General features: G+C 33.1%; 1 protein-coding gene across 1 annotated transcript in view; it reads left to right on the top strand.

Moving 5' to 3' along the window:
• LOC149900604 (neural cell adhesion molecule 1-like) overlaps positions 1-22,975 on the top strand; it is an 89,313-nt gene extending 66,338 nt beyond the window's left edge. Inside the window, exons 4-17 of the mRNA XM_090112606.1 lie at positions 1,385-1,495; positions 3,634-3,840; positions 5,008-5,153; positions 7,622-7,772; positions 8,560-8,690; positions 9,312-9,471; positions 14,286-14,447; positions 14,814-14,948; positions 16,193-16,399; positions 16,697-16,846; positions 18,078-18,195; positions 18,754-18,881; positions 21,204-21,292; positions 22,791-22,975. Coding sequence (XP_089968732.1) covers positions 1,385-1,495; positions 3,634-3,840; positions 5,008-5,153; positions 7,622-7,772; positions 8,560-8,690; positions 9,312-9,471; positions 14,286-14,447; positions 14,814-14,948; positions 16,193-16,399; positions 16,697-16,846; positions 18,078-18,195; positions 18,754-18,881; positions 21,204-21,292; positions 22,791-22,901 — 2,006 coding nt within the window. The 3' untranslated portion in view covers positions 22,902-22,975. The remainder of the gene's footprint in view (positions 1-1,384; positions 1,496-3,633; positions 3,841-5,007; positions 5,154-7,621; positions 7,773-8,559; positions 8,691-9,311; positions 9,472-14,285; positions 14,448-14,813; positions 14,949-16,192; positions 16,400-16,696; positions 16,847-18,077; positions 18,196-18,753; positions 18,882-21,203; positions 21,293-22,790) is intronic.
• The last annotated feature ends 419 nt before the right edge of the window (positions 22,976-23,394 follow it).

Below are 23,394 nucleotides of genomic sequence, written 5' to 3'. Positions count from 1 at the left end.
CAAAGGGAACTTGGTAATCAGGTGTGTTTATAACGTCGTAAAATTTTCATTTCAGTATAATTTGTTTGGGAGCTTCTATTAATCGTTTGTAATAAAATCGAATATTGTTATAATGTGTACCTTTATTGATGGGTATTAGCGGCGAACATTTATATTCCTAATGAAGTTTATTAGGTACTTTTTATTGTACAAAATTGGTATTAATAAAATTAATTACACTCAATTATTTAATCGTAAGTCTCTATATTAATAAATATCATTATGAGGATCTTATTATTTCAATTAACAAATTATAAATTTATTAAAGTAAATTCATACTTATTAAAAGAAAAAATCATCGATATAAATATTTCCTGAATTTTTTATGAGATTGAAACTGACCTATTTGGACTGATAAAGATCCCAAACAGACAATCTCATTAAACAATAAATTTACGGCGTTGTAAATCTACTTATTAATGTCGGCTTTTAAGCTTTATTCAGCCATAAGTCCTCATCGTTTCAGAAATTACTCGTACGTGCATAATAAACCAGCTTATTTTGGTAGCCGATGCATTAATTAAAGTAATACTTTATCATTCATTATAGCGAAAATCACGATGAATGTGTGATAATATTGTAGTTGGGAATTTATGCGATAGTTCAACTGAATAACGGATTCCTTATGAAGGAATCGTAAAAATATCTGTGTGGATATTTACGATTCCGGGTAATATAAACAAGTTTAAGGCTTTATTGTAAAATTTAATTGTTAAATAAAAAAAGACGTGTGGCACTCGGGGACTGCCGCGGTGAAGCTATTGCATAGCATGCCTTCAAGCCACACCTCCGTGTCCGTCGGAGTAGGGAGCGTGAGGTTTTTTCGTTACGGAATTTCTCGATTAGGTCCCCGCGCTCAAGGCCCGCGATAGAAGCTATGCAATAGCTTAATAATTATCCCAATGTATCTAAACCAGATCACAAAACCACATAAAACTCTGAATCGATTCTTAATAAGCAATTTTTTTTTCATAATAATATTTTATTATGAGTGAGGCATGTTTGCAAATTTAAATAGTGCAATTCATATTAAATGTTTGTATTTTTTCTCTAAGCTAATAAGGCATTCCTTTCTGCCGTTGAATAACATTCCGGCTCAATTTCATAAGGCGCAAGATGGGAGTTAGCCTTGTTATTACATTAATATTTTTGTACCTTTTTCAAGTGCATTCCGAATTTATGAAATAGTTTTCGTTTACATCTTTATAGCACATTTTAACACTATTAAAATAGCTTTAGACAAGTTCTATGTAATAAAAATCTGGTTAAAATGCTATTGAACTTGGATAACAACTATATTATGTGTAAAAAATCGGAGGGTAGTTTAATAAAAGTTTTGTTGCAGTACCACCACATCAAATGTTGTTATACGATAAATCTGGTGCCGACGTGTCGGGGGTTGTTGGTCCTCTTGAAGAAGGTTCAGCGCTGGTTTTAGTTTGTGAAGTACGCGGAGGTAAGAGTTATAAGATAAGAAATGAATGTATAGAGTATAGACCAATTAAATAACTTGTTTTAATTAGTCGCGAGTAAGGCAATTCTCTGAAGCTCGATTTTCCAGACAAGCTGTAGGTATCTTGCATAATTTACTAAATGGACTTATGAAAATTACCTATGTCTTACAAAGTAATATTTTTCATTTAATTAAAACAATAAACGAACAAATGAAAACTGAATATTAGTTTCAGCATAATTCTTGTATTAAACTAGGATTGCATTGTCATATTAAAATTCAATATACGAATGTCATGGTAATATGAATTTTTTTTTCGATTTTTCCATCGATGCTTAATATTGTTTTTGACAAATTTAATACCGGCATTTCCAGTTAGCATTAGCACAATAAATCGTGTAGATTGGCCCATATATACACATTGAATTCAACTGCTGTGAATCGTATTGGCGTTGGTAACGATTAGATCATCAATCACAGTTTTCATTTCACAACGAATGCGGTGCAAACGATGTATCCGATAATAGTTATTGGTAGTAACGAGTCCCTTTCACATTCTATTTTAATACCTACCCGCAGGGAATAAGAGCTATATTTCTATCCTGCAATTGTTTTTGAACATTCATTGTTCGGGTTTATGTAGTTGTACACAAAGTACATTTAAATTAGTAAAACATGAGAGGGCTAGAGTGATAACACCGTTAATGTTGTTTCAATCTAATAAACATGTCATTGCCGCTTTACAAGTCACAAGTGCAATGTAACTAATAATGAATTGGAATAGAGTTTGTTCAGCAAGAAGTTGCATTAGCTGTGACTGACTCTTATATTGCGTCTTTTTTGACGTTGTTGTTTGTGAAGAGCCTAGAAAGCACTCATTACATTTTTGTATTCTTTATCGTTATAATAATACTTCCGTGTGTCTATAAATGACCAAATCCTGAAATCCTTTGTAAAGCTACGTTACGTTTACTATTACGTTGATTAAAAAGCTTAATTAAGTAATCAATAATGTTAAACCCACGTATTGTTATTCATTAAAAATTATGATATAAAGAACCTTGTTTAACTATAGCTATCTCTAGGAACAAATTTAATTATGTTGTTTTCCAAATATCCTAGCCAATATTTAATTTGTTATACCCAAACAAGGTAAAACTTTAGCTGTTATAATACCAGCAAGGATAACGTCCCAAAAACAATTTTATTTCAGTCCTAGAGCACAAAAAGAAATTACCATACTTGGAGGGATCTGGCGTTTTAAATTTCAATAGGCAACGCTCGACTGCATCTGGCGCATCACAATGTGAGCTAACTGAAATTAGGATCTGCTCTTCGATTTTTCTATTACTTGACTCCTTTTATAGAAACATTCGGAGAGATATTCCATTCCAATGAGTTCATTGAAAAGTCCGCAGTATGGGGCTGGCGGAGCGCCAGTACTATACGCCGCACAGATTATCTTTGCCCGTGTGCCCACCGATTGTAATGATGCAGTGGGCCAAACACATACCCTATAAAATTTCCTACGTTATCGAGCACTGTTTTAAAATTCGAACATCATTTGTTTATCGGATTTCGCCGCACGCAAACAGATTTTACAAAACGTTTTATTTCATATTTCGAAACAAGATTTCTCTTTTAATGAACATCAAACGTATTTCCATTATTTTATTAAAATTGAAAATAAATATATATTCATATATTGCAATCGTGTAAACTATCCACATGTGTGAATGTTTGCGTTAATAATCACTTTGTTTTAAAACTTATATTACACAAAGCAAAATGTTACATGTCAAATAAAAATTATTTCTCACTCAAACGGACTGTTGTTTTTGTTGTTTGTTTGTTGACATCGATACTGTGTGACCAAATTGATTTTGATAGGTATATCCGAAAAGATATTGTTGACCCGATATAGAAACAAGAAAATATATCCAGTCAGATGTTATATAAATTTTACTGGCGAAATAATTTTCATGGTTTACAAAAATATAATATTAATACTTATTACATACCTTTGATTTTAATATAATATCGTCATTTAAATATATTAAAACGGCACTTTCGAAATCGTTACCTATTCGACAATTATCTATCTACTTACTTATTTACTAATTCAAAACCATTTAACACAGGTCGTCCAGAGCCCGTAGTGACGTGGCTCGTAGACGGGAAACCGGTACAAAAGTACATCGGAGTGAAAACCGATACACATGTAATTGTGAATCGGTTAGAAGTCCAACATCTAAGCCGGGAACACCTCAATACAACGTTCAAGTGCCGAGCCACGAACACTCATCTCGTGCCGCCTCAGGAGAAATCTGTGCGATTAGAAATGACTTGTGAGTTAACAATTTTGTTACGAACTTTTAATCTTTATTTTCTTTCTGGAGCTTATTAAGATTTATTATTTGCGTTTGATGTTATGGAACGTGAAGGACTTTTTTTGCTTTTAGAGTATATACTTGCTGTTGCTATGAGATGTTTCGAGGGCACTAGCTTTAACCAAATTATTGTCGATATATACCTAATTTAACATTATGCATTGTATTATTGTATTAGACCATTATTTCAGAAAATTATACAACTTTCTATAAAATGTAATTGCCGGTAATGAAAAGGCATATTTTCCTACCTTACACATCAATAAAATATAAGCATACAACACCGTCTGCTACAAACCTAATTTCTAAAGGATAATGTCCAGAAAGCTGCCGCTTCATAAAATTCACGAAGCTAATGAGACGCTCCTATCCGATATCGAGCCATGTTAACGAACCAGGAAAATGATCGTTCAATTCACATGCCCCTAATGTTCGAATTTATTTACCTTTTTACTTTGATATAAAGAAAACTACTTCACTTTGAAACTATTTGTACACTCGTGTATTAAAAATTGAGTTAGTTGATTGCTGTGTACTGATTTAAGCGCTCCTTTGATTTTTAATCTGGACGTTAGGGCAATTTGCAGATGCAATATTTATCCAGCAAGATGCCCCATTTAAGTTAGCTTCTCTATACGATGAGTTATATTTCATTTAATCATTGATGAGTATATTATTATAAGATTGCTTTTAATGAACATCCCAAAACAATGATCAAAATAGATGAAAAAAAAAACGTTTCTATGGCAAAAAGCAACATATTAGTCCGCGAGCCAGGCTCAACCCAGCCTCGGAGGACATAATATTATTAAAGTGAAACTTTTATTACATCGTCTCAAACTTTTTGGTCTGTGTAGCGCATGTCGCGTGTATCGCGGCTGCCGAGTAGGTATACCTACTCGGCAGCCGACCGTGCACGCGACATGCCGTTCGAACCGTTCGAACAGTTTCACTTTTACCGTGGTTTCATAAAACCACACAACATTTTTCTATCCAAGCGTGGCGAGGCGTGAAAGGTTATAGAGACAGAATTTATTGATCAGTAGATACCTTCATACTAAGCAAATTATTTAATAAATAATTTAAAACAAAACAATATTCCTACAATATAAACATTACTTTCAGTACCCCCTCTCTCGGTATCACTCCTCTACCGTCCACAACAGCTCATAGCGGGATCAGCTGCGACCCTCCAATGCGTGTCTGAAGGCAGTCGACCGCCAGCTCTCATCACTTGGTACAAGGATAATAGAAGCTTCGAGAAGGAACGGGTGAGGGTTTCAATCCAAATTAAAAATGCTATTTTGATGAACCTTAAGGCCAATCTCCCATTGCGATACGCACAGGCGATTCAAGTATCCTGCAAGTCTCGGAGACTAGTCGCCGCGGAATATCTCACATATTATCTGCGTATCGTAATGGGAGAATGGCCTAAGTATTTGTTCAATAGTACAGGTTGGTGATTATGGAGATATTAGTTGGATTTATTTTTAATACCTGTAATGTCTATTTATATGCGTTACCATAATTGTCAATCAGGCTATTGTGTGAATTCTCACAAGTCACAATCATCATCAGCCCATAATATGTTCCTATTGAAATTACAGAACTACACAGGTCTCCTATAGGATAATTTAGACAGCACGTACTGTAGTGCTGAGTGAAACGAGTAGGGCATTACTGCGTTTGGGTACTATCGCGTCCATAAACTCAAACTCAAACATTTATTTATTCAATTAGACTTCTTCTAGAAGCACTTTTGAAACGTCATTAGGTACATATTTTTAACATTTACCACCGATTCAGAAAGCAGTATCTACGGAGAAGAATCGGCAAGAAACTCCATAGTTGCTCTTTTAATCATGTCAGTTTTACAATTTTACAAATTACATAATATGTAACATCATAATATATTATAGTAATTTTAGATTACTAATTATATATTATGTATATTAATTACTAGCTGTCCCGGCAAACGTTGTTCTGCCTTACTCTTCATCATTTAGGGGTATGAAAAATAGATTTTAGCCGATTCTCAGACCTACCCGATATGCACACAAAATTTCATGAGAATCGGTCCAGCCGTTTTGGAGGAGTATGTAACTAACATTGTGACAGGGGAATTTTATATATAAGAAGATTATTCAGACACTTAAATTCGAATCTGCATAGGTTAAGTTAGTTAGGTCAGCGCAAAAGAAATTTGCCGCTGGTTTTACAAGCCATAATCCACTATAGTAGAACAAGTTACATTGTAAGTAAATATTGGTGCAATGGAATTGTGTCGGCACGTAATTATACATGGTGGATAATAAAGTTATAATACAATAATTATAGCGTATTAACTTTTTAATTTAGTTATAATATGGTTTTTAGGGTTCCGTAGCCAAAATGGCAAAAACGGAACCCTTATAGTTTCGTCATGTCCGTCTGTCCGTCTGTCCGTCTGTCCGTCTGTCACAGCCGATTTACTCGGAAACTATAAGTACTACAGTGATGAAATTTGATGGGAATATGTGTTGTATGAACCGCTACAAAAATATGACACTAAATAGTAAAAAAAAGAATTGGGGGTGGGGCCCCCCATACATGTAACTGAGGGATGAAATTTTTTTTTTCGATGTACATACCCGTGTGGGGTATCAATGGAAAGGTCTTTTAAAATGATATAAAGTTTTCTAAAAAACATTTTTCTTAAAGTGAACGGTTTTTGAGATATCAGCTCTCAAAGTCGTAAAAAGTATGTCCCCCCCCCTCTATTTTTATAACTACGGGGTATAAAATTCTAAAAAAAATAGAGGTGATGCATGCTAATTAACTCTTTCAACGATTTTTGGTTTGATCAAAGTATCTCTTATAGTTTTTGAGATAGGTTGATTTAACTGTAATTTATTATATTTGCTGCTACGGAACCCTTTGTGCGCGAGCCCGACTCGCACTTGGCCGGTTTTATTTATTACTTGTTTATGATGCCCTAGTTAAATATGTTAACTAAAGATTAAGTAAAGGGTTGAATAAATAATATTAACTGCTAGTTTATTTAAAATGATAAAGTAATGCTTTTTTTTTTATATTTCTGCTCTTAATGTGTATTCACTTCATGTTTTGACCAATATAATAAAAACGTAACGAATAAATCGTCTTTTAAATCCATGTACATTTATTTTATTCCTTAATGTCCCCATAACATTCGCATAAAATTTTAATTTCTAAGTGAATTGAAGGTTCCCCTTGGTAACAACATGCCTAAGAGCTTTCTTTCTGATCGTAAACCTCAGTTTGTGTTAAAAAGGCCTGAGCCATCTCGGTTGGGCACTCTGTCTCTGGTCTGTTGTTAATTTATTAAATTATTTTATATTTATGCTTATTACCAAAATTCCTTATATAAATTGCCCAAGTAATTTTGAAAATTATCATGGATTATGACTCAATCTAAAACGAGGCCTGTGTCCTTGCATCGAATACGTTATAAATTTATATCTAGATACTAGTGGTCCGCACTGGCTTCGCCCGTGGTACCTACATGTTTAAACTATCCTATCCGTCGAATCGAACTGCACATATGGTGTGCGAATTTTATTATAATGGGTTAAGTGGTTTAGGAGTCCATTGAGGACAAACATTGTGACACGAGACATTATATATATCTAGATATAATATAATGATGATGATTATATTTAATGACTACCTATGATAAATTCTCGCATATTTTTCAAATTATAAACATTTCTCCCACTAGGTCACAGAACGCGCAAATGAAACGTGGTCAGTTAGTACCCTTGTATTTCACCCGACACCGAGTGACAATGGAGTGTTTGTCAAGTGTGTTGCGACCAACCCTAGACTGCCTTCGAAAGCCATCGACGATCAGTTACAACTTAATGTTGTATGTAAGTATTTATTTATTTATTACTCTTTAATTGTACATAATTACTGTGTTAATTTCCCTGCTGTGTTGATTTACTGCTTGTTTTTAAATAAAATACAATGAAAAAACTATATTATGTAGTTACAATGATAAAGTGCAAATAGTTTCAGTGTCTATCAAATCCAGACTATCTTTATATTATAAGTATAAAATTTTAAAAAATACATAATTTTCACAATTTCACGAATCCCCTTAATTATAAGTTATAACATTCAGTTGAAACTGAAGTCCCAGAAAAATTGCTTTTCTTGCTTGAGAAGAAATAATCAAAATATTTCCAAAACAAATATTTTCAGTGCTGCCCACATACCTACATGCTTTTATTAATAAAAATGGAATAATATTTCCATAAATAATTAATCTGTAATCAATAAAACATTCATAGGAAAATTACACGTGTACGTAGTCAAATTTTGAGCTTAATTGAAGTGAAACTTCTTTATCGGGGTTGGAAAAAAATTTAGTGTAACATTTTTTCGTTACGCGTGACTTTTTTCCATTACGCGCCATCTTGTTCTTATCCCTACCACACGTGATTCGACGTATTTCTGTCAAGTTGCATATAGTAAATTATTTTTTGAAAAATAAGGTCATAAAGAAGTTTCACTAGTACACGCACACAATTTTTGTTTTTTATCAGATATTACCATTTCTTTTGCATTTAAAATTAGTAGTAACTAGTTATTAGTTATTACTTATTAGTATTTTCTAAATGTATAAAAGAAAATAACAAAATCATTGGAATGCAGACAGTCCGCTAGTGACGCTAAGTCTGGGCAGCACGCTCAACCCGCGCGACATCAAGGAGGGAGACGACGTGTACTTCGAGTGCGGCGTGCGAGCCAACCCGCGGGAGTATCGCATCTCGTGGTACCATGATGCAAGTCATTTTTGTTATATTTTTGATAATATTATTAATGAATTTACTATATAGTGCTAGTAGTAGTCTTGTATTAAATATTTGTATGACTATTGTTATTCTTAATTAGGGCCGATTTTTCAATTCTTGGTTAAAACTTATCCGTCCAATAAATTACCTATTACACGATAATATTAAAATGTCACGTAAACTGTCAAATACGGGCAATTAGAATACGTTTTTAAAATGGTAGTTTTATACATTATTCGACGAATAAATTTTAACCAAGGATTGAAAAATCAGCCCTTAATAAAACAAAGTTTATAAGGCGGGTTTACCCACAAAGTGAGCAGCCGCGCGTTATGACTGTCATTTTCTTCGACCGAGCCACGTTCATATAAACCAAGCTGCTTCGCGCAGCAATCGCTTCGAGGTCGGTCGCTCTGTTGGGAACCGCTTCTTGGCTAATTCTATTCAAATAATAATATATTTTCATATACTTACATTTTAAAACATTTACTGTACTATAAGTAAAGTGTCTTTGACAAATATCTATTTTGAAACCTGTTTTAAAAGTTACCTTTTTTATACCCGTATTAATACTGGTTCCTTGGCTCTATCAGTACTCAGGTTCTCTTGCAGGACAGACCCGTAATACAAAACATGACGTCCGGTATAATAGTGAGCACTCGGTCGCTAGTGTTGCAAAAAGTGACGCGACAAGAAGCCGGCAAGTACTCCTGCAGAGCGACCAACGCAAGGGGAGAAACTGCTAGTGAGCCGGTCAGCTTGAGGGTGCAATGTGAGTATTAAATTGTTTAGAGTAAAATGGATAAAATATTTTTTTTAAGTTGGATTAATAAAGGCATTGTTGGATCATTTCTGTTGATAGATGATCATATTGTGCGAAAAAATACGAGTATATGCAATTTTGATATCTAAAGAAATATTTTTTACAAATATTTATCATTATACCCGGCGCGGTGAATGATGATCCCTATGACAGTTCGTCATAGTGATTGCTCGTATGATGGGTCGTGTCGATACTTTACTATTTTATAGGCAAAGGCGTGGTTTGCATTCAGCCACGTCGGTAAACATGTTTTTAAAAATATTATAAAATTAATTTTTAACGTCTATTATGTTGTTGTTGTATTAATTTAAGTTTTTTAGCATAGATTAAGTAGGTAAGTAAAACGAAAGTTTTCCAAAACATAAAAATGTGCCTTATCATTTTCACGTAATTTTTAACCCGTTTAACACTGTGTATATTATTTTATCATGAAAATGGAATCCCCCATTTAATTTGTCTAAAAAACTTATATTATCGTAAGTAAATTAACGCGAACGGTAATTAATTAATTAATTATGCTGCGATCTTCTGTTCCATTCAATAGTGAATGAACTAAAGCTTAAACATGGAAAAAATGTGAACTCGTTTCCATTATCGAAATTTATTTGTCGATACTTTCCGCACTAGTCGATAAATGCCAACGATGTACGTGTTTGTAGTTTACGTAAACGTAAAGTCAGATTGATATAATTTCTCGTAAATGTTAAGAATTGTTATAATTCCAACGGAATATCATTGTTAGGGCATAAATCTACGTAAAAATTAATAAATGCCATTTTTAGACGCCTCCAATACGTTTCTAATTTAATGGTGACGCCATTACAAGTTTGTCTCTTGAGAATAACTGTCAGTGTCATAGGAATCATCATTCGCCGCGCCGGGTATAGGCGGTAAGCAGCTTAGCGACGAAAGTGCTACGCGAAACAGATCTGTCAGTGTCATCGAGATAGTATGTACTACGTACTAGAGAGGCGATCGCTACTACACTCTCTTTAACACGAGCTAGAGGCAAGAATCACAAGTATCTTTAGTGTGTGCCGGACTGTGCCCCCCGCTTGCCGCGTCAACACGTGTTATTGCTCTGTTCAAAATGCCTTCGTGTGTGCTAAGATATTGTTCTTACTAACTAAATTAAAATACATAGTTTAATATAAAATCCTCTTTTTATTAATTCCCTAGTATCAGTACCACCAGATAGTACCGAGTAAACAGATTGCACAATGTGTCGCATCTGCACGCATTGCTTAATCTTTGAACTTGAAGCCACGCCTCGCTCGTTCCACACGTACCCCACCACATCGGCCGCGCGCAATGTTTTTGTTTGGAATAACCTCTCTAGTAGTACATATATCTCGATGGTCAGTGTGGACGTTTCTCTAGAAACAGTGTGCTGCTACGCTCCTCACCCGAGAAATGTTCAAACTGACCGAGTAGACTTGTGGGGAAAATACTTCGCTAGGCTGCTTCACATCTATCAAACAAAACAATATTATGCTCTGCACGATCACTCTAATTACAGAACATGTTACCAATACCAAAATTACACAGTTAATGCTAACTAAACCAAGGTTACACAAGATGGATGTAGCTACTCTAAAAACAATTACAACAGCACCGCAATCTGATGTAAGTTCAAGTCGGTTAACCCTATACGCTCGCGTTTCCACTATCCCTAATAAACATATCGCGATTGTAAACTAACCCTCTTTACATATGAAATTACAGCTGTGGATTTTCTACCCTCTTATCTCGATTTCCATTTTATACTGAGCGGACGGAACGGACCATACTATTTTTTTAACGTCACAATAAATTATGTTTTGGTCACATTACTACAATTCTAATTTAACGTCCATAAAACCACATTCATATTAATAATGGTAACTAGGAAGATAAGCTAGAATTCGTAAAAAATAATTTTGGGAAAGTTCTCATAAAATTATTGATCATCAGACCAGCTTCGTGAGAAATATTTCGCACGATCATCAAATTTGAGTTGAGAGTGGTCTAGCAATTCTTCAAAAATAGATTCGACACTATGACGAAGCAATTTAATGAAATCTTTCATTTAAAATACTGATAAAAACTAATTCATCTTTTGAATCTGGAATTATTATGGAAACTGTACCCCCTATAGGTATAGATATTTTCATTCTTGTAAAGCGCTTTCTAATATATCTAATATCATCCAAGGACGCATTAGAAAATGACCTCATATTTACATAACGTCTAGTTTCGGATGCGACATATAACAATAAAACGTCACTGGATATGAATTACGGCGTAATAAATACCGATGTGTCTGCGAGTATTCAAATGATTGCGGTCGGATCGACGTACCGTTTCCTTCCGTTGCCGACCGACGCAGTAATTGGCCCTAGAAGGCGTTGCCGGCAGTAAATCATCGAAATTATTGCCTAATATTACTACGATTGTCCGGGAACTAGCAATCTGTTGTTTTGCGGCTACACTTTAATTCATAGAGCTTTGTTTTAGTTCGCCCGACCGGAATAAATTTCCTTTCAAATCCCGTTTTGTGTCATGTTGCGGGTGCAGGTAATGTGCGTTTAATGTTCTAGTATGGGCTTCCGCGCTAAATGGATATTAAATACCTACACGGGGAATATAAAAATGCTTTGGGCTTTTAACTTTACTATCGGCTTTTACGTACTATCTACGTGCTGTTTAGTTCTACTTTTACAATGTTTTCAATATATTTTTACAAGGTTTTATGTAGAATAATTTAAACTGGTATTTTATTTTCATTGCAACAATTGCTTTATTATTTATCCTTATTTTTGTAACATCATTTGTAAATAATAACATTGGCCTTAAGGACAAAACTAACACTTGAATCTTTTAAAATAATTCTCATCCAATATGGTCATCCCAGTTTAATTTTTTTGTTATAATATAGTAATGTTAGTCAAAATAATAGTTACTTATTATTAGATAGAGAAATAGATTGATAGATATGGAAGTTCATAATATGGAATCATTTATATGGAAATGAAGCTTTACCTGTTATACTTTACGGCTTGTAGGGCAGAGCCAATTTTCAATAAATTAGAAATCACATTTGGTTTACCAAACCACAATTGAAGCTTAACCACTGATTCAATATTTAAACAAAAACCGCATTTTAGTAACTAACTTTGTTGAATATTGATATTATTATAGTTTGATGGAATCAGTATAGAAAGAAAAATAATTTTCAAATTGTTAGAATTTATTACAATACTGAAGTTTTAATCGAACTTCTTATGTAAAATCTGATCTAAATGTCGGCATTTCCACGTGGATGATCCAAATATAGGATATTGTTATTAGAACATACCTAGTTATTGCCAATATTAGGTAGGCACAGTCAAATGAATACATTTCAACCTGATAGAGATTCTAATTATAATCCGCCTTCTATGTAATATCTCAGAGACTGTTCTAATTTCAGCAATAGAGAATCTATAATATCAAATCTATACTAATATTATAAAGCTGAAGAGTTTGTTTGTTTGTTTGTTTGTTTGAACGCGCTAATCTCAGGAATTACTGGTCCGATTTGAAAAATTCTTTCGGTGTTAGATAGTCCATGTATCGAGGAAGTCTATAGGCTTACTATAGGCTTATCATCACGCTAAGACCAACAGGAGCAGAGCAATGCGGGTGAAACCACAGAGCACAGCTAGTATAATATATTTCCAATCCGCTACATAAATATACATACATTTTATGTCACCATTAGGTCTCAACAAAAGATCTAGAGTACGCATTCCAGTCTATTCTAGTTTGTGGTTACTGCTTTATTACTTCACCTCGTCCCACATCTTGAGAATACATGCTCAGTATTTATTTTGTATTCATTTGTAGCAAAAATAAATCCTTGCTGCATGTAGCTCTCAAGGAGTACAATTCCTTCTCTTGATAATGTATATTCGGTACATATTCGCAAAGCATAAGTAATCAGATATCGTGGATTGGTAGTGTTATAAGAATATTCTCTCTATATCATACTTTTAAGAACTAGAACGTTTATGTCCCTTTTTCTCAGAATGCCTTTTTTTGCTATAACGGTCCACTGATATTATAAAAATGGATGGAAAATATTCGAAAATTCACAAAAAAAACCTTAAACATTTTACAAAACGCGGTTTATTGAATGTTTAATTTAATAAAACATTTCGAAAGTATTTTATAGGCGTCTAGAAAAAGTTAAAGCAATTTATTCATTTTCAACAATGACCCTAATTTTATTGGATTTCTACTAACAAGATAATTGATTATCAGTTATTTTATAAATTGAGATAGATTAGTGTATTATTTTATCTAGCATTTTCAAAGACTCCTAAAGTAACTTTTCTTTATACTATTCAAAGTAAACTTTTTGGCAATTAAAGACTAATTACTGGCATTTTGCGCGTGACCGTACTAGTTCTATAGTGTATGAAAGGTGATAAATAATATTGTGAATAAATCGCGTTTACAATCCACTTCTAATTTTGTAATTTTTATAAACTCGTTAAAAATAAATACTAGAAATTAATAAGGATACTAGTTGTTACCCAAAGATATTACCATGGGAATGAGATATTTAGTAGTCTAGGTAACTTTCCAGACAATTGCGTATAACGGAACGTGTAAGAAAGACAGATTTACAAAAACAAACACCCACACACACACATTTATAATATTAGTACAGTTTAGGAAACATATTTGTAAGGAAATATGGATTCTATGAAATAAAAAAAAAACAATGTATACAATAGATGCGCCAGTTTGTGGCATGCCGTCCCCCCGCGTAGTGGGCGCCGCGCTACACGAGGCTTTGCGCGTGCGATGCGCGGTGCGCGCTGATCCCGCTGACGTCACCTTCCTGTGGCAGTTCAATAACAGTGGCGAGAGCTTTAACGTGTCGCCTGCGAGATATGGTAAGTATTGGAGGAGGTTTTGTGTGACTGGGAATAGTGTGTTTTGTGTGTGAGCGTACGTGTCGGTTCATATGTGTGCGTGACAGTGCTTTCGCTCGGTCTGTGGCGTGTGTGCTTCTCCAGGCTCTGGGATGGGACTATTTGTGTGTGTGAAAGGTATTGTTTGTATTCTGTTTTTGTGGAAAATGAATAAATAATATTTAATCGGAATGAGAAATATAAGAACAACACTGTAAGTAGGTTTCTAATTGTGACGACAGTATAAATAATGAAAACAATCATATTACTTTTTGTATCATTTTCATGCTTCACATCATATATACATACACTCCTTCATATTTTTGTATAAATAAGTACAATTTCAAGGCACACTAAACGGCAGTACAAGCGAGCTTCAATACACGCCCGCGAGCGAAAGAGATTACGGGGCTCTAACGTGCAGGGGAACTAACAGCGTGGGACGACAGTTGCAGCCTTGTGTGTTCCAGATTGTTCCAGCTGGTGGGTTATTTTTAAATATTTCTTATAATGTAATTTTTATTTTAATTATGTATATTGTGAAAAGCAGTTTCATGTTTTAATAGACGAAAGCAAAAAAAATATATTTAATTTTATAAGTAATTAGTTTGAGCACATATTTTTTTGTTTTAATTAAAATTCTTTAATTGCAGTAATGATACTTGCTATAATTGCAATTAATTAACCAAGGTTTTATAGTGGATTTCCAATCTTTTTATTATTGGATATTATAAAATTTAGATAAATTTTAAAGGGACTCTCTTATTTATGAAAATATTTCCAAAATGTAGCAATTTTCAAGTTCTTTGAAACAGAATCTGGGTTCAGCTTCTTTCAAATTAAAAGAATGTTTTGATGTAAGTAATTAATTTACGCAGAGTTCAAAATCCTTGAAATTCTATAGAAAAAAATATAAGTCTTTAAAATAAATTAGTTTTTGTAATTCTATTCAATGTATTGGTAAAAATAAGCAATTCAGATTAAATAATATATCTTTTGAAGAACGAGGTAAAAATCAAATAATTTCATACAGGAAAATAAAAACAATATTGTAAATGATTTAGTATTTTCTCCAATAACTTCATCCCGAACCATTTTATTAAATCAACCTCTCGTATATTTTATTATTTATTTAAAAACAGTTTTCCTTCTGAAAATAATAATATCATTAACTGGAAATTGGTTTTACATAGTAAAAATGGATAGAATGAACTTTAATTTAATAGATACATGCATTGATTGAGTACAATCTTTATATGAGTTGTGTCACGTATGACGGTGTTCTCATTTACTCGTATTAGTTCAATGAATATTAAAATGAAACATAAATTTATTAAGAACTAGCGGTCCGCCCTGGCTTCGCCCGTGGTACCTACATGTTTAAAATATCCTATCTCTCAAGTTGGATCGAACTGCACATGGTGTGCGAATTTTATTATAATCGGTTAAGTGGTTTAGGAATCCATTGAGGACTAACATTGTGACACGAGATTTATATATATTAAGATAGAATGTCTCTGATATACATATATTATTTTTACCAGCACTCCCAGCTAACTGCTCGATTTCCACTGGAAGAGGAAGTTAATGATTCTTTTTTTGTTCAGAATTAATACGTCACGGGATTAGACTGTGGTCTATCTCACTTACTCGTATTGTTACCTTATGAATAATAAATTTAGCATATTTAAGCTTTAGGAAATATCAGTAGTATATTATTTTATCAGCACGTCCAGCTCCACCCCGGAATTGCTCGATTTCAACTGGCAATGACTCTTCCTGGTTAGAAGACGTGGCTCGAGAGGAAGTGACTGACTCTCTTGCTGTGAGATGCGTCACGGGGTATGATGGTGGTCTGCCGCAGTTGTTAGTGTTGGAAGCTCTGGATTCTACTACTGGGATAACGAGGTTTAATGTGACCACTAATGAAACTAGTAAGTGTGAATTTTTTATTATTCCAAACAAATTAACCCCACTGTCAGTATCTTATAATTATTTTAAACAATTTTGAAACTATTGAGCAAATCAAACTTTGTGTAAAAGAAAATCCACTCTTTCTTGTTTTTTAAAATTGCTTTTATCTCAACTTCTCATTTGAAGGAATTTTTACAGACCATTCACGTAAATATACAATATTTTAATTCCTTTGTTTTGAAATTAACTGTTAAAATGCTATAGCTATAAAAATAATTTGCTCGATTTTTTCCATTTGTTGTTATATTTTCCAATAGATGGCGTAGCAATATTCCAAATACCAGCCATGGTTCTATGGACAAGCGGCAGTTCGCTTCGGTTCACAGTACATTCGCGCAACGACAAGGGCGCGTCCGAACGGATCGTGCTCACAGCACTCGCGTATACCGACCCGGAGAGACGGACAGGTAATAGTAGCAGAAATAAAGAGAAATTAATAAATAAATACCAGCCATGGTGCTATGGAAAGTGTAAAAGTAACCATCAAAATGCACACGAAGCCTAAGTGTCGAAATAATTGAAAGGGTGCATTACACACAGAGGATAAAAGTCAGCACACGAATCGTTGCCACAGCATATCGTTCAGCTGCGTACAGTAAGTGCGTATTACGTGTACCAATGGTACACGTAGTAGGTTATCTGTGTCTCTGTCTTGTCTCTGTCTTTCCATACTTGAAACTTCGCGTACATTCTTGTGAACTGCTTATCAAGCGAGCCAGCTCGCAGTGCTACAGGCTACTGTCATGTAGTGGATTTATGATCACGTGGCAAGGGGCGTAAACGCCCCGGTATCACCCGGTACACTATTTGGACTTAATAGACAGGCATAATGATACACTATGAACACGCAAGTTTAAATAGTGAAAATGTCGATGTCATGGCGTATGATTCCGTACAAGAGCTGTACGCGTATCCAATGTACGTGTGCGCTCTGTATCTGACTGTGGGTAGTACAGGAACGCGCTATCGGTACGCGGCTTGAAACGTTTCTAATGTTTCGCACACGCATTGTGTGTTTTATCTAACATTAACCCATTGTTGAAACATGATTCTTGTTTACGGTTATTGAAAACAACTCGACAAATAAAACTTTTACAAAAATTCGTTATATTTAATTGTATTGGTTTTCATGTGTTTTATTGATAAACGTGATGGTTTTCATGCAAATTAAAGCGACGTGCAGCGACGTTCATTGTTATAAATTATGTTATTATAATTATTGAAAAGCAATTTAAACATGACGTGTCTCTTAAAAGATTTAATTTTCGTTTTTTTAAATATATTTATCCGTAGAAATTTAAATTATTTATAATCTCTTTTGGATTGAATGCCACAGTCAGACACGTAGACAATATACACACATATACGTCATACAAACATAGTCAAATAAAATATAAGCAGTCTTTTGAATAAGAACAAAAAACACTTTTTTTATTTCGTAACGATAAAGAAATTTCAGAATTAAAAATAATGTACCTATTATAATCACGCCACACAAAAAATGTTTTATTATTACTTTAACACTTATTATTTTTAACACTTCATTGTTTGTAACTTATCCTTTCGAACCAATTGTTAGTTTTACCCCCAAAAACAAATTAAAATTGTATCGAGGGTAAAAAAAAACATAAAATCCAGATGGTGGTCAAACCACGGTGGGCGGTATGTCTCGCGGCGCGCTGTGGGGGATCATTTTCACGGCGGTGCTGTGCGCGAGCGCAGCTGCATTTGGCGGCTATTTCTTGAGGAAAAGAAGGTATACTTTTATTTTTTTTTGTTTAGATTATTAATAGAATTTGTAAAGTTACAGGTTTGTAAAAATTGTTGAGCTTTTTTGCATCCAATGTTAAATTTTTATTAAGGTATGTTTGGTTTTAGTTGTGTTATAAATTATAATAACTCAATAGTGATCTATATTTTTAATGTGCCATAAATCATTCTTGCAGTAAAAAAATATATAAACCTTGCACAACTTGGCTTTGATAGCAATTTTTTTTCATTTATTCATCTATTTAAGTAACCAATATACATACATAACATTAAAGTTTAATATAGACCAATATAGATAAATAATTTTTGAAGTGAAACTTCTTTATCGGGGTTGGACAATAATTTAGTGTAACATTTTTGCGTTACGCCGTACGCGTGACATTTTTGCGTTACGCCGTACGCGTGACATTTTTGCGTTACGCCGTACGCGTGACATTTTTGCGTTACGCCATACTCGTGACATTTTTAAGGTCATAAAGAAGTTTCACTTATTACGTGTGTACTCTAGTACACGCATACATTTTTTATTTGGACCCATTCTCAGAAGCAGCCCACCAAGCAAGCAACAGTCTCCCGAACTACAACTGAACTCAGGCGACGGTCAGTACATCGTCGCATACACTCTGAAGCCGGCAAAACATGCACAACCTGATATATTAAACCCACCCCCAGGTAAAACTTATTTTTGGTATGGATAATAAATTGAAGTATTATTGAGTTAGCGTATTTTTATTTTACAACATGATTACTAGTCTTGACACAATAAAAGTCTTCAAAAATTACAGTCACATTTTCTAGTTTAACTCAGCTCAGTAATAATTTCAAGAAATATCCTTAGTATTTATTTATCTGTGACTTTCTCTTTTCTGATTTCCAAATACTATGCTCTATATTAAAGCCCTAGAGTATGTCCTCCGCCATTTTGTTTATACGTATTTCGTATAAATATCGACGATCCCATATTCAAACATTATGAAATACGTAAAGTGAATAAGTACGTAAACGCATATAAAATGTTTACGCCTCCGCGTTGGGAGTTTACGCGAAACATTGGACATAAAACTAAAGTACCCATGAGACGGTGTTAGACGTTACAATAAAATGCACTAAAACACGAACAAAGAACTTTCGTATTTTCCTCGTCAATTGTTGTGTAGACAAGCGGAACAGTTGGTTGGGAATTATAAAATATTTTACAGTAGTGGAAATTATTTCTGCGCACTTAGAACTAACGTATTTGTGGGGAGAATGCTCTTTTTAACGTCACCAATGAAGATAGATAAGATTCGATATTGATCGAAAGTTATAATTCTATACAAAGTTAATTCGTAAACCTACCGTATACATACGAATTAACTTTGTATAGAATTAAAACTTTTTTTGACTTGGTAGATAAATGCACTTGCTAAAAATTTTATAACCTAACTAAAAAAGGGTAAAATTCAGAATAAATTTTGGGTAGCCTATAAATCTTTTATGGAAAATGTTCAGCAAAAATAATTTTGACTGTAATACTTACAGATTTTCAAATTTAATCGCGATATATTTTTATAATATTAAATGCTGTGTATGTATCGTGAGTATGAAAATTGAAGTGAAACTTCTTTATCGGGGTTGGAAAAAAATTTAGTGTAACATTTTTTCGTTACGCGTGACATTTTTCCGTTACGCGCCATCTTGTTCTTATCCCTACCACGCGTGATTTGACGTATTTCTGTAAAGTTGCATATGGTAAATTATTTTTTGAAAAATAAGGTTATAAAGAAGTTTCACTTCTTACGTGTGTACACTAGTACACGCACACATTTTTTTCAATTATAGAATCATACAAAAAATGGCTGCGAACCTAATCCAATTGAAATATTGTCGCATGTTTTTAAATTATTTATATCGTTTTAAAACTGCCGATATTTTGCAATCAACCCGGTTTACACTTCTCATAAATGCGTTAGCTATGTTTACTCTGTTATATCTAAATGGGACAGTTTTTGATAATCGAATCACAAAATGTTTTAAAACATTCTAAAAACATAAATTCATCAATTTTAATGTCCAATAGGCTAGCACTCCATATTAATACTATAGTAGAGCCATTTTAATAGGCAACATTTGACAGTTCAACAAAATTCAACAACGTAACCTAGTAACGACGACATAGAATAACATGATATTTCGTTTTGTTAGAACTGCAACAGTTAAGCAAATGTGCTTAACTTTTTTCAATTACGATTACCTAATTATAATAATAATGACCGATACAAATAATTTTAAGATCTGATTTTACTGATAAACCATTCCAAACATAATAAACAATTTCTGATTTAAAGTACTGACTTCGCTACAATTTTGTGTCAATAAACATTTTACTTTTTAAATACAAGAGATGTTACTCTAAAAATCGAAATCTGACATCTAGTATACTATGCATTGATTACTTTGGGAATAAAAATCATCATAAATTTATAAGTGTTTTTCAAGTTCGATTGACAAATGTTTCAAGTCCGTATCGATTAATTCACTTTAATCGATGTTTTTATGCAGGTTACCTCTCTTCGAAAATAAAATTGATAGACGTCCAATGTTGCCTATTAAATTGGCTCGACTATAAAAACTATTTAATTTTTAGAATTATCAATGCAACTCAATGTCAAAGATGATTCCTATATTAAAGAGCTATTATTCTGATCAAATTCTGATAAATATGTAGAGCTAAGAAAGCTTAGTTTTTTATATGAAGTAAATAAATAACATAATTTTTAACTATACTACTAGAGTCTACTTATAAATGAATTCTTCAAATTTTCCTTTACTGAGGTACTGTTTTCAATCATCATTGGTCTCATAAAAACAATCCGTTGAACAACCTGTTCCAAAGTTTTATTTAACAACATAGACGAATCTATACATACCACAATCACCTACACAACATCGTATAATAAAATAAAAAAACGCAACTAAATGGCAGAAGGGTCCTCAAAAAATAAACCATTTTAGACGGCAGCCCTCACGCGAGTATGGAGGCCGTCAAAAATGGCGCTCTCCACCAGTGTGACGAGTGGCCGAGCGAACAAGAACAACGAACTGTAAGTTATTATTTATTGACTTTATTTCTTTATTGTTTTGTATTTGTATGTATTTGGAAATGCATTTTAAGGATTAATGTTTGTGTGAACTTGCTTTAAAAGTACCTACTTTCAAAGAAGTAACTTGTTCTAAAGTTGTAAATTGAATTCATTTATTCCTTGAAACATCATTGGTCCAATCCAAAAATCCATTTGTTGTTAATAACAATATTTTTATACCTATGTTAGTAATAATAGCAAATTTAATATATAATTTGTAAAGTTCACAAGTTAACCAAATATCAATACGGTTATGTTTAGGAATTGTGTCAAATTCTGTATTAAATGCCGTATAAGTAACAGTAGATTAAGTACTTAATACCGTTAGTAGATAAGGTTGTATGTTACTTTATCATTTCTATTGTTTTAAACCTTTACTAAAACAATGTTACTGGTTGTTACTTGTTATTCCTTCATAATTTAGATATTAAAGACTTACAAAGGATTTGGCGAGCGGTAAAGTGTTCCAGCGTCGGGATTTATAATATTAAAACTAAATCGAGTTTTAATTCGCTTTAAAGCCCTCATTCGAATTGTATAATACTTGTACAACAGCAAACCCAAGAAAATACTATTTCTTTATAAATAAAGAGATAGATCCTACGCTCTATGATACTTTGTTGATATAATATTAGCGATTTTCCCGCAATTTCGTATTCCAATTATAACGAGAGATTTATTCAAACATATTACATTAGCAAAGCTTCTCAACTTCAGGCAGATAATAGATAAATCAATCGTTAAACCCACATTTATAATTGGCGTTGAAATTTCGCTTATTTATTGAATAAATGCGGTAACAATCAACTTTACGAATTTGATTCACAACTAAATGAAATATTATTTGCCGTATCGACTCTGAATTAATTACAAGTACTATAATATAATGAAGAGTAAACTGGAATTTGCATATTGTTGTTTATTTTGACGTAAATTTTGTAATGGAAGCTGGGTTAATAAAGCTATTTTATCCAAGACCTTGGTGTTGATATTGTATCATTGTAGAGGCAATAAATAACGTGAATTGCGCGCTGTTTATTTCTATTTCATGTGTTATTTAAAGTGAATTCTTGAAATCGTGGAATAATTTTTGTAATAATATAATAACATTTTATAGTTTTCGTTATAACTATTGTTGAATGTTTTATAATACAAAATGATTAAAGATGAACAATAAACGAAATAATGAGATCATGATACTTACTTTATATTAACAATAAAAATACAACAGTAATTTATGTCAATATAAAATAGTAAATAATTCACAATAGTTGTAGTTAAATAAAAATGAATTGCATAGGAATACTTTTATTAAGGCAAAGGTGTTGCATTGCAGTAAGCTTTTAATTTAAAAGGTTATAATAGTCTTCAAGTTTCTAACCAAGGTCCCAATATTTTAACCTGATTTCATATAAATTACCAACCCAGATATAATACATTATAATAAATTTTCTTACAGTCACTATCATCACCAAAAAGCACGTCAAGTAAAGCAACATTCAACACGACGTTAAGTCGAAGAGAACACCTCATAGCTGAAGAGATACCGGGCCCGGAGAGTTGTGTATAAATTGTATATAGTAGATACTTTTTATAAATATTGTATGTATTGACTGTGAAAATTGTGATAAAATGTTAAATATAAGTGGAAAAAAAGATATAATGCTATTTGTTGTTGTTTCTTTTCAAGTCTTTTAACAAGTAATATTTTTAAGCGAGAGAGAGAGAGATAATATTTTTAAGCATATTATAGTAATATGATATTTTAATTGAAGTAGATGTAACTTTTTTACTATACTAGGTGTGGTGTACACACAATTAAATATACTGCACATTTGATTTAGGTTTCAAAGCTTCTCTGATAACTGTCATTTTATCCGCCCTTACCCCTAGAACCATAAAAGCACATGAACCATAAAACCGCATGAAATTTTCGCAACATGTGCATTCCTATGGCCGCTTCTGTGGTAAAGAACCTTTTTTATAGATTCGCCGCTTTCATAATTTATGCGTCATTAATGAGGCCGATCTTTAAATAAGCTTATCAATATAGTTAATGTTTG

Source organism: Colias eurytheme, chromosome 18, assembly GCF_061535395.1.
Source record: "Colias eurytheme isolate Ceu_HAF_F1 chromosome 18, ilColEury1 Martin Lab GWU primary, whole genome shotgun sequence".
In the NCBI taxonomy this organism is placed as follows: domain Eukaryota; kingdom Metazoa; phylum Arthropoda; class Insecta; order Lepidoptera; family Pieridae; genus Colias; species Colias eurytheme.
This window is presented reverse-complemented; position numbering and strand designations above follow the sequence as displayed.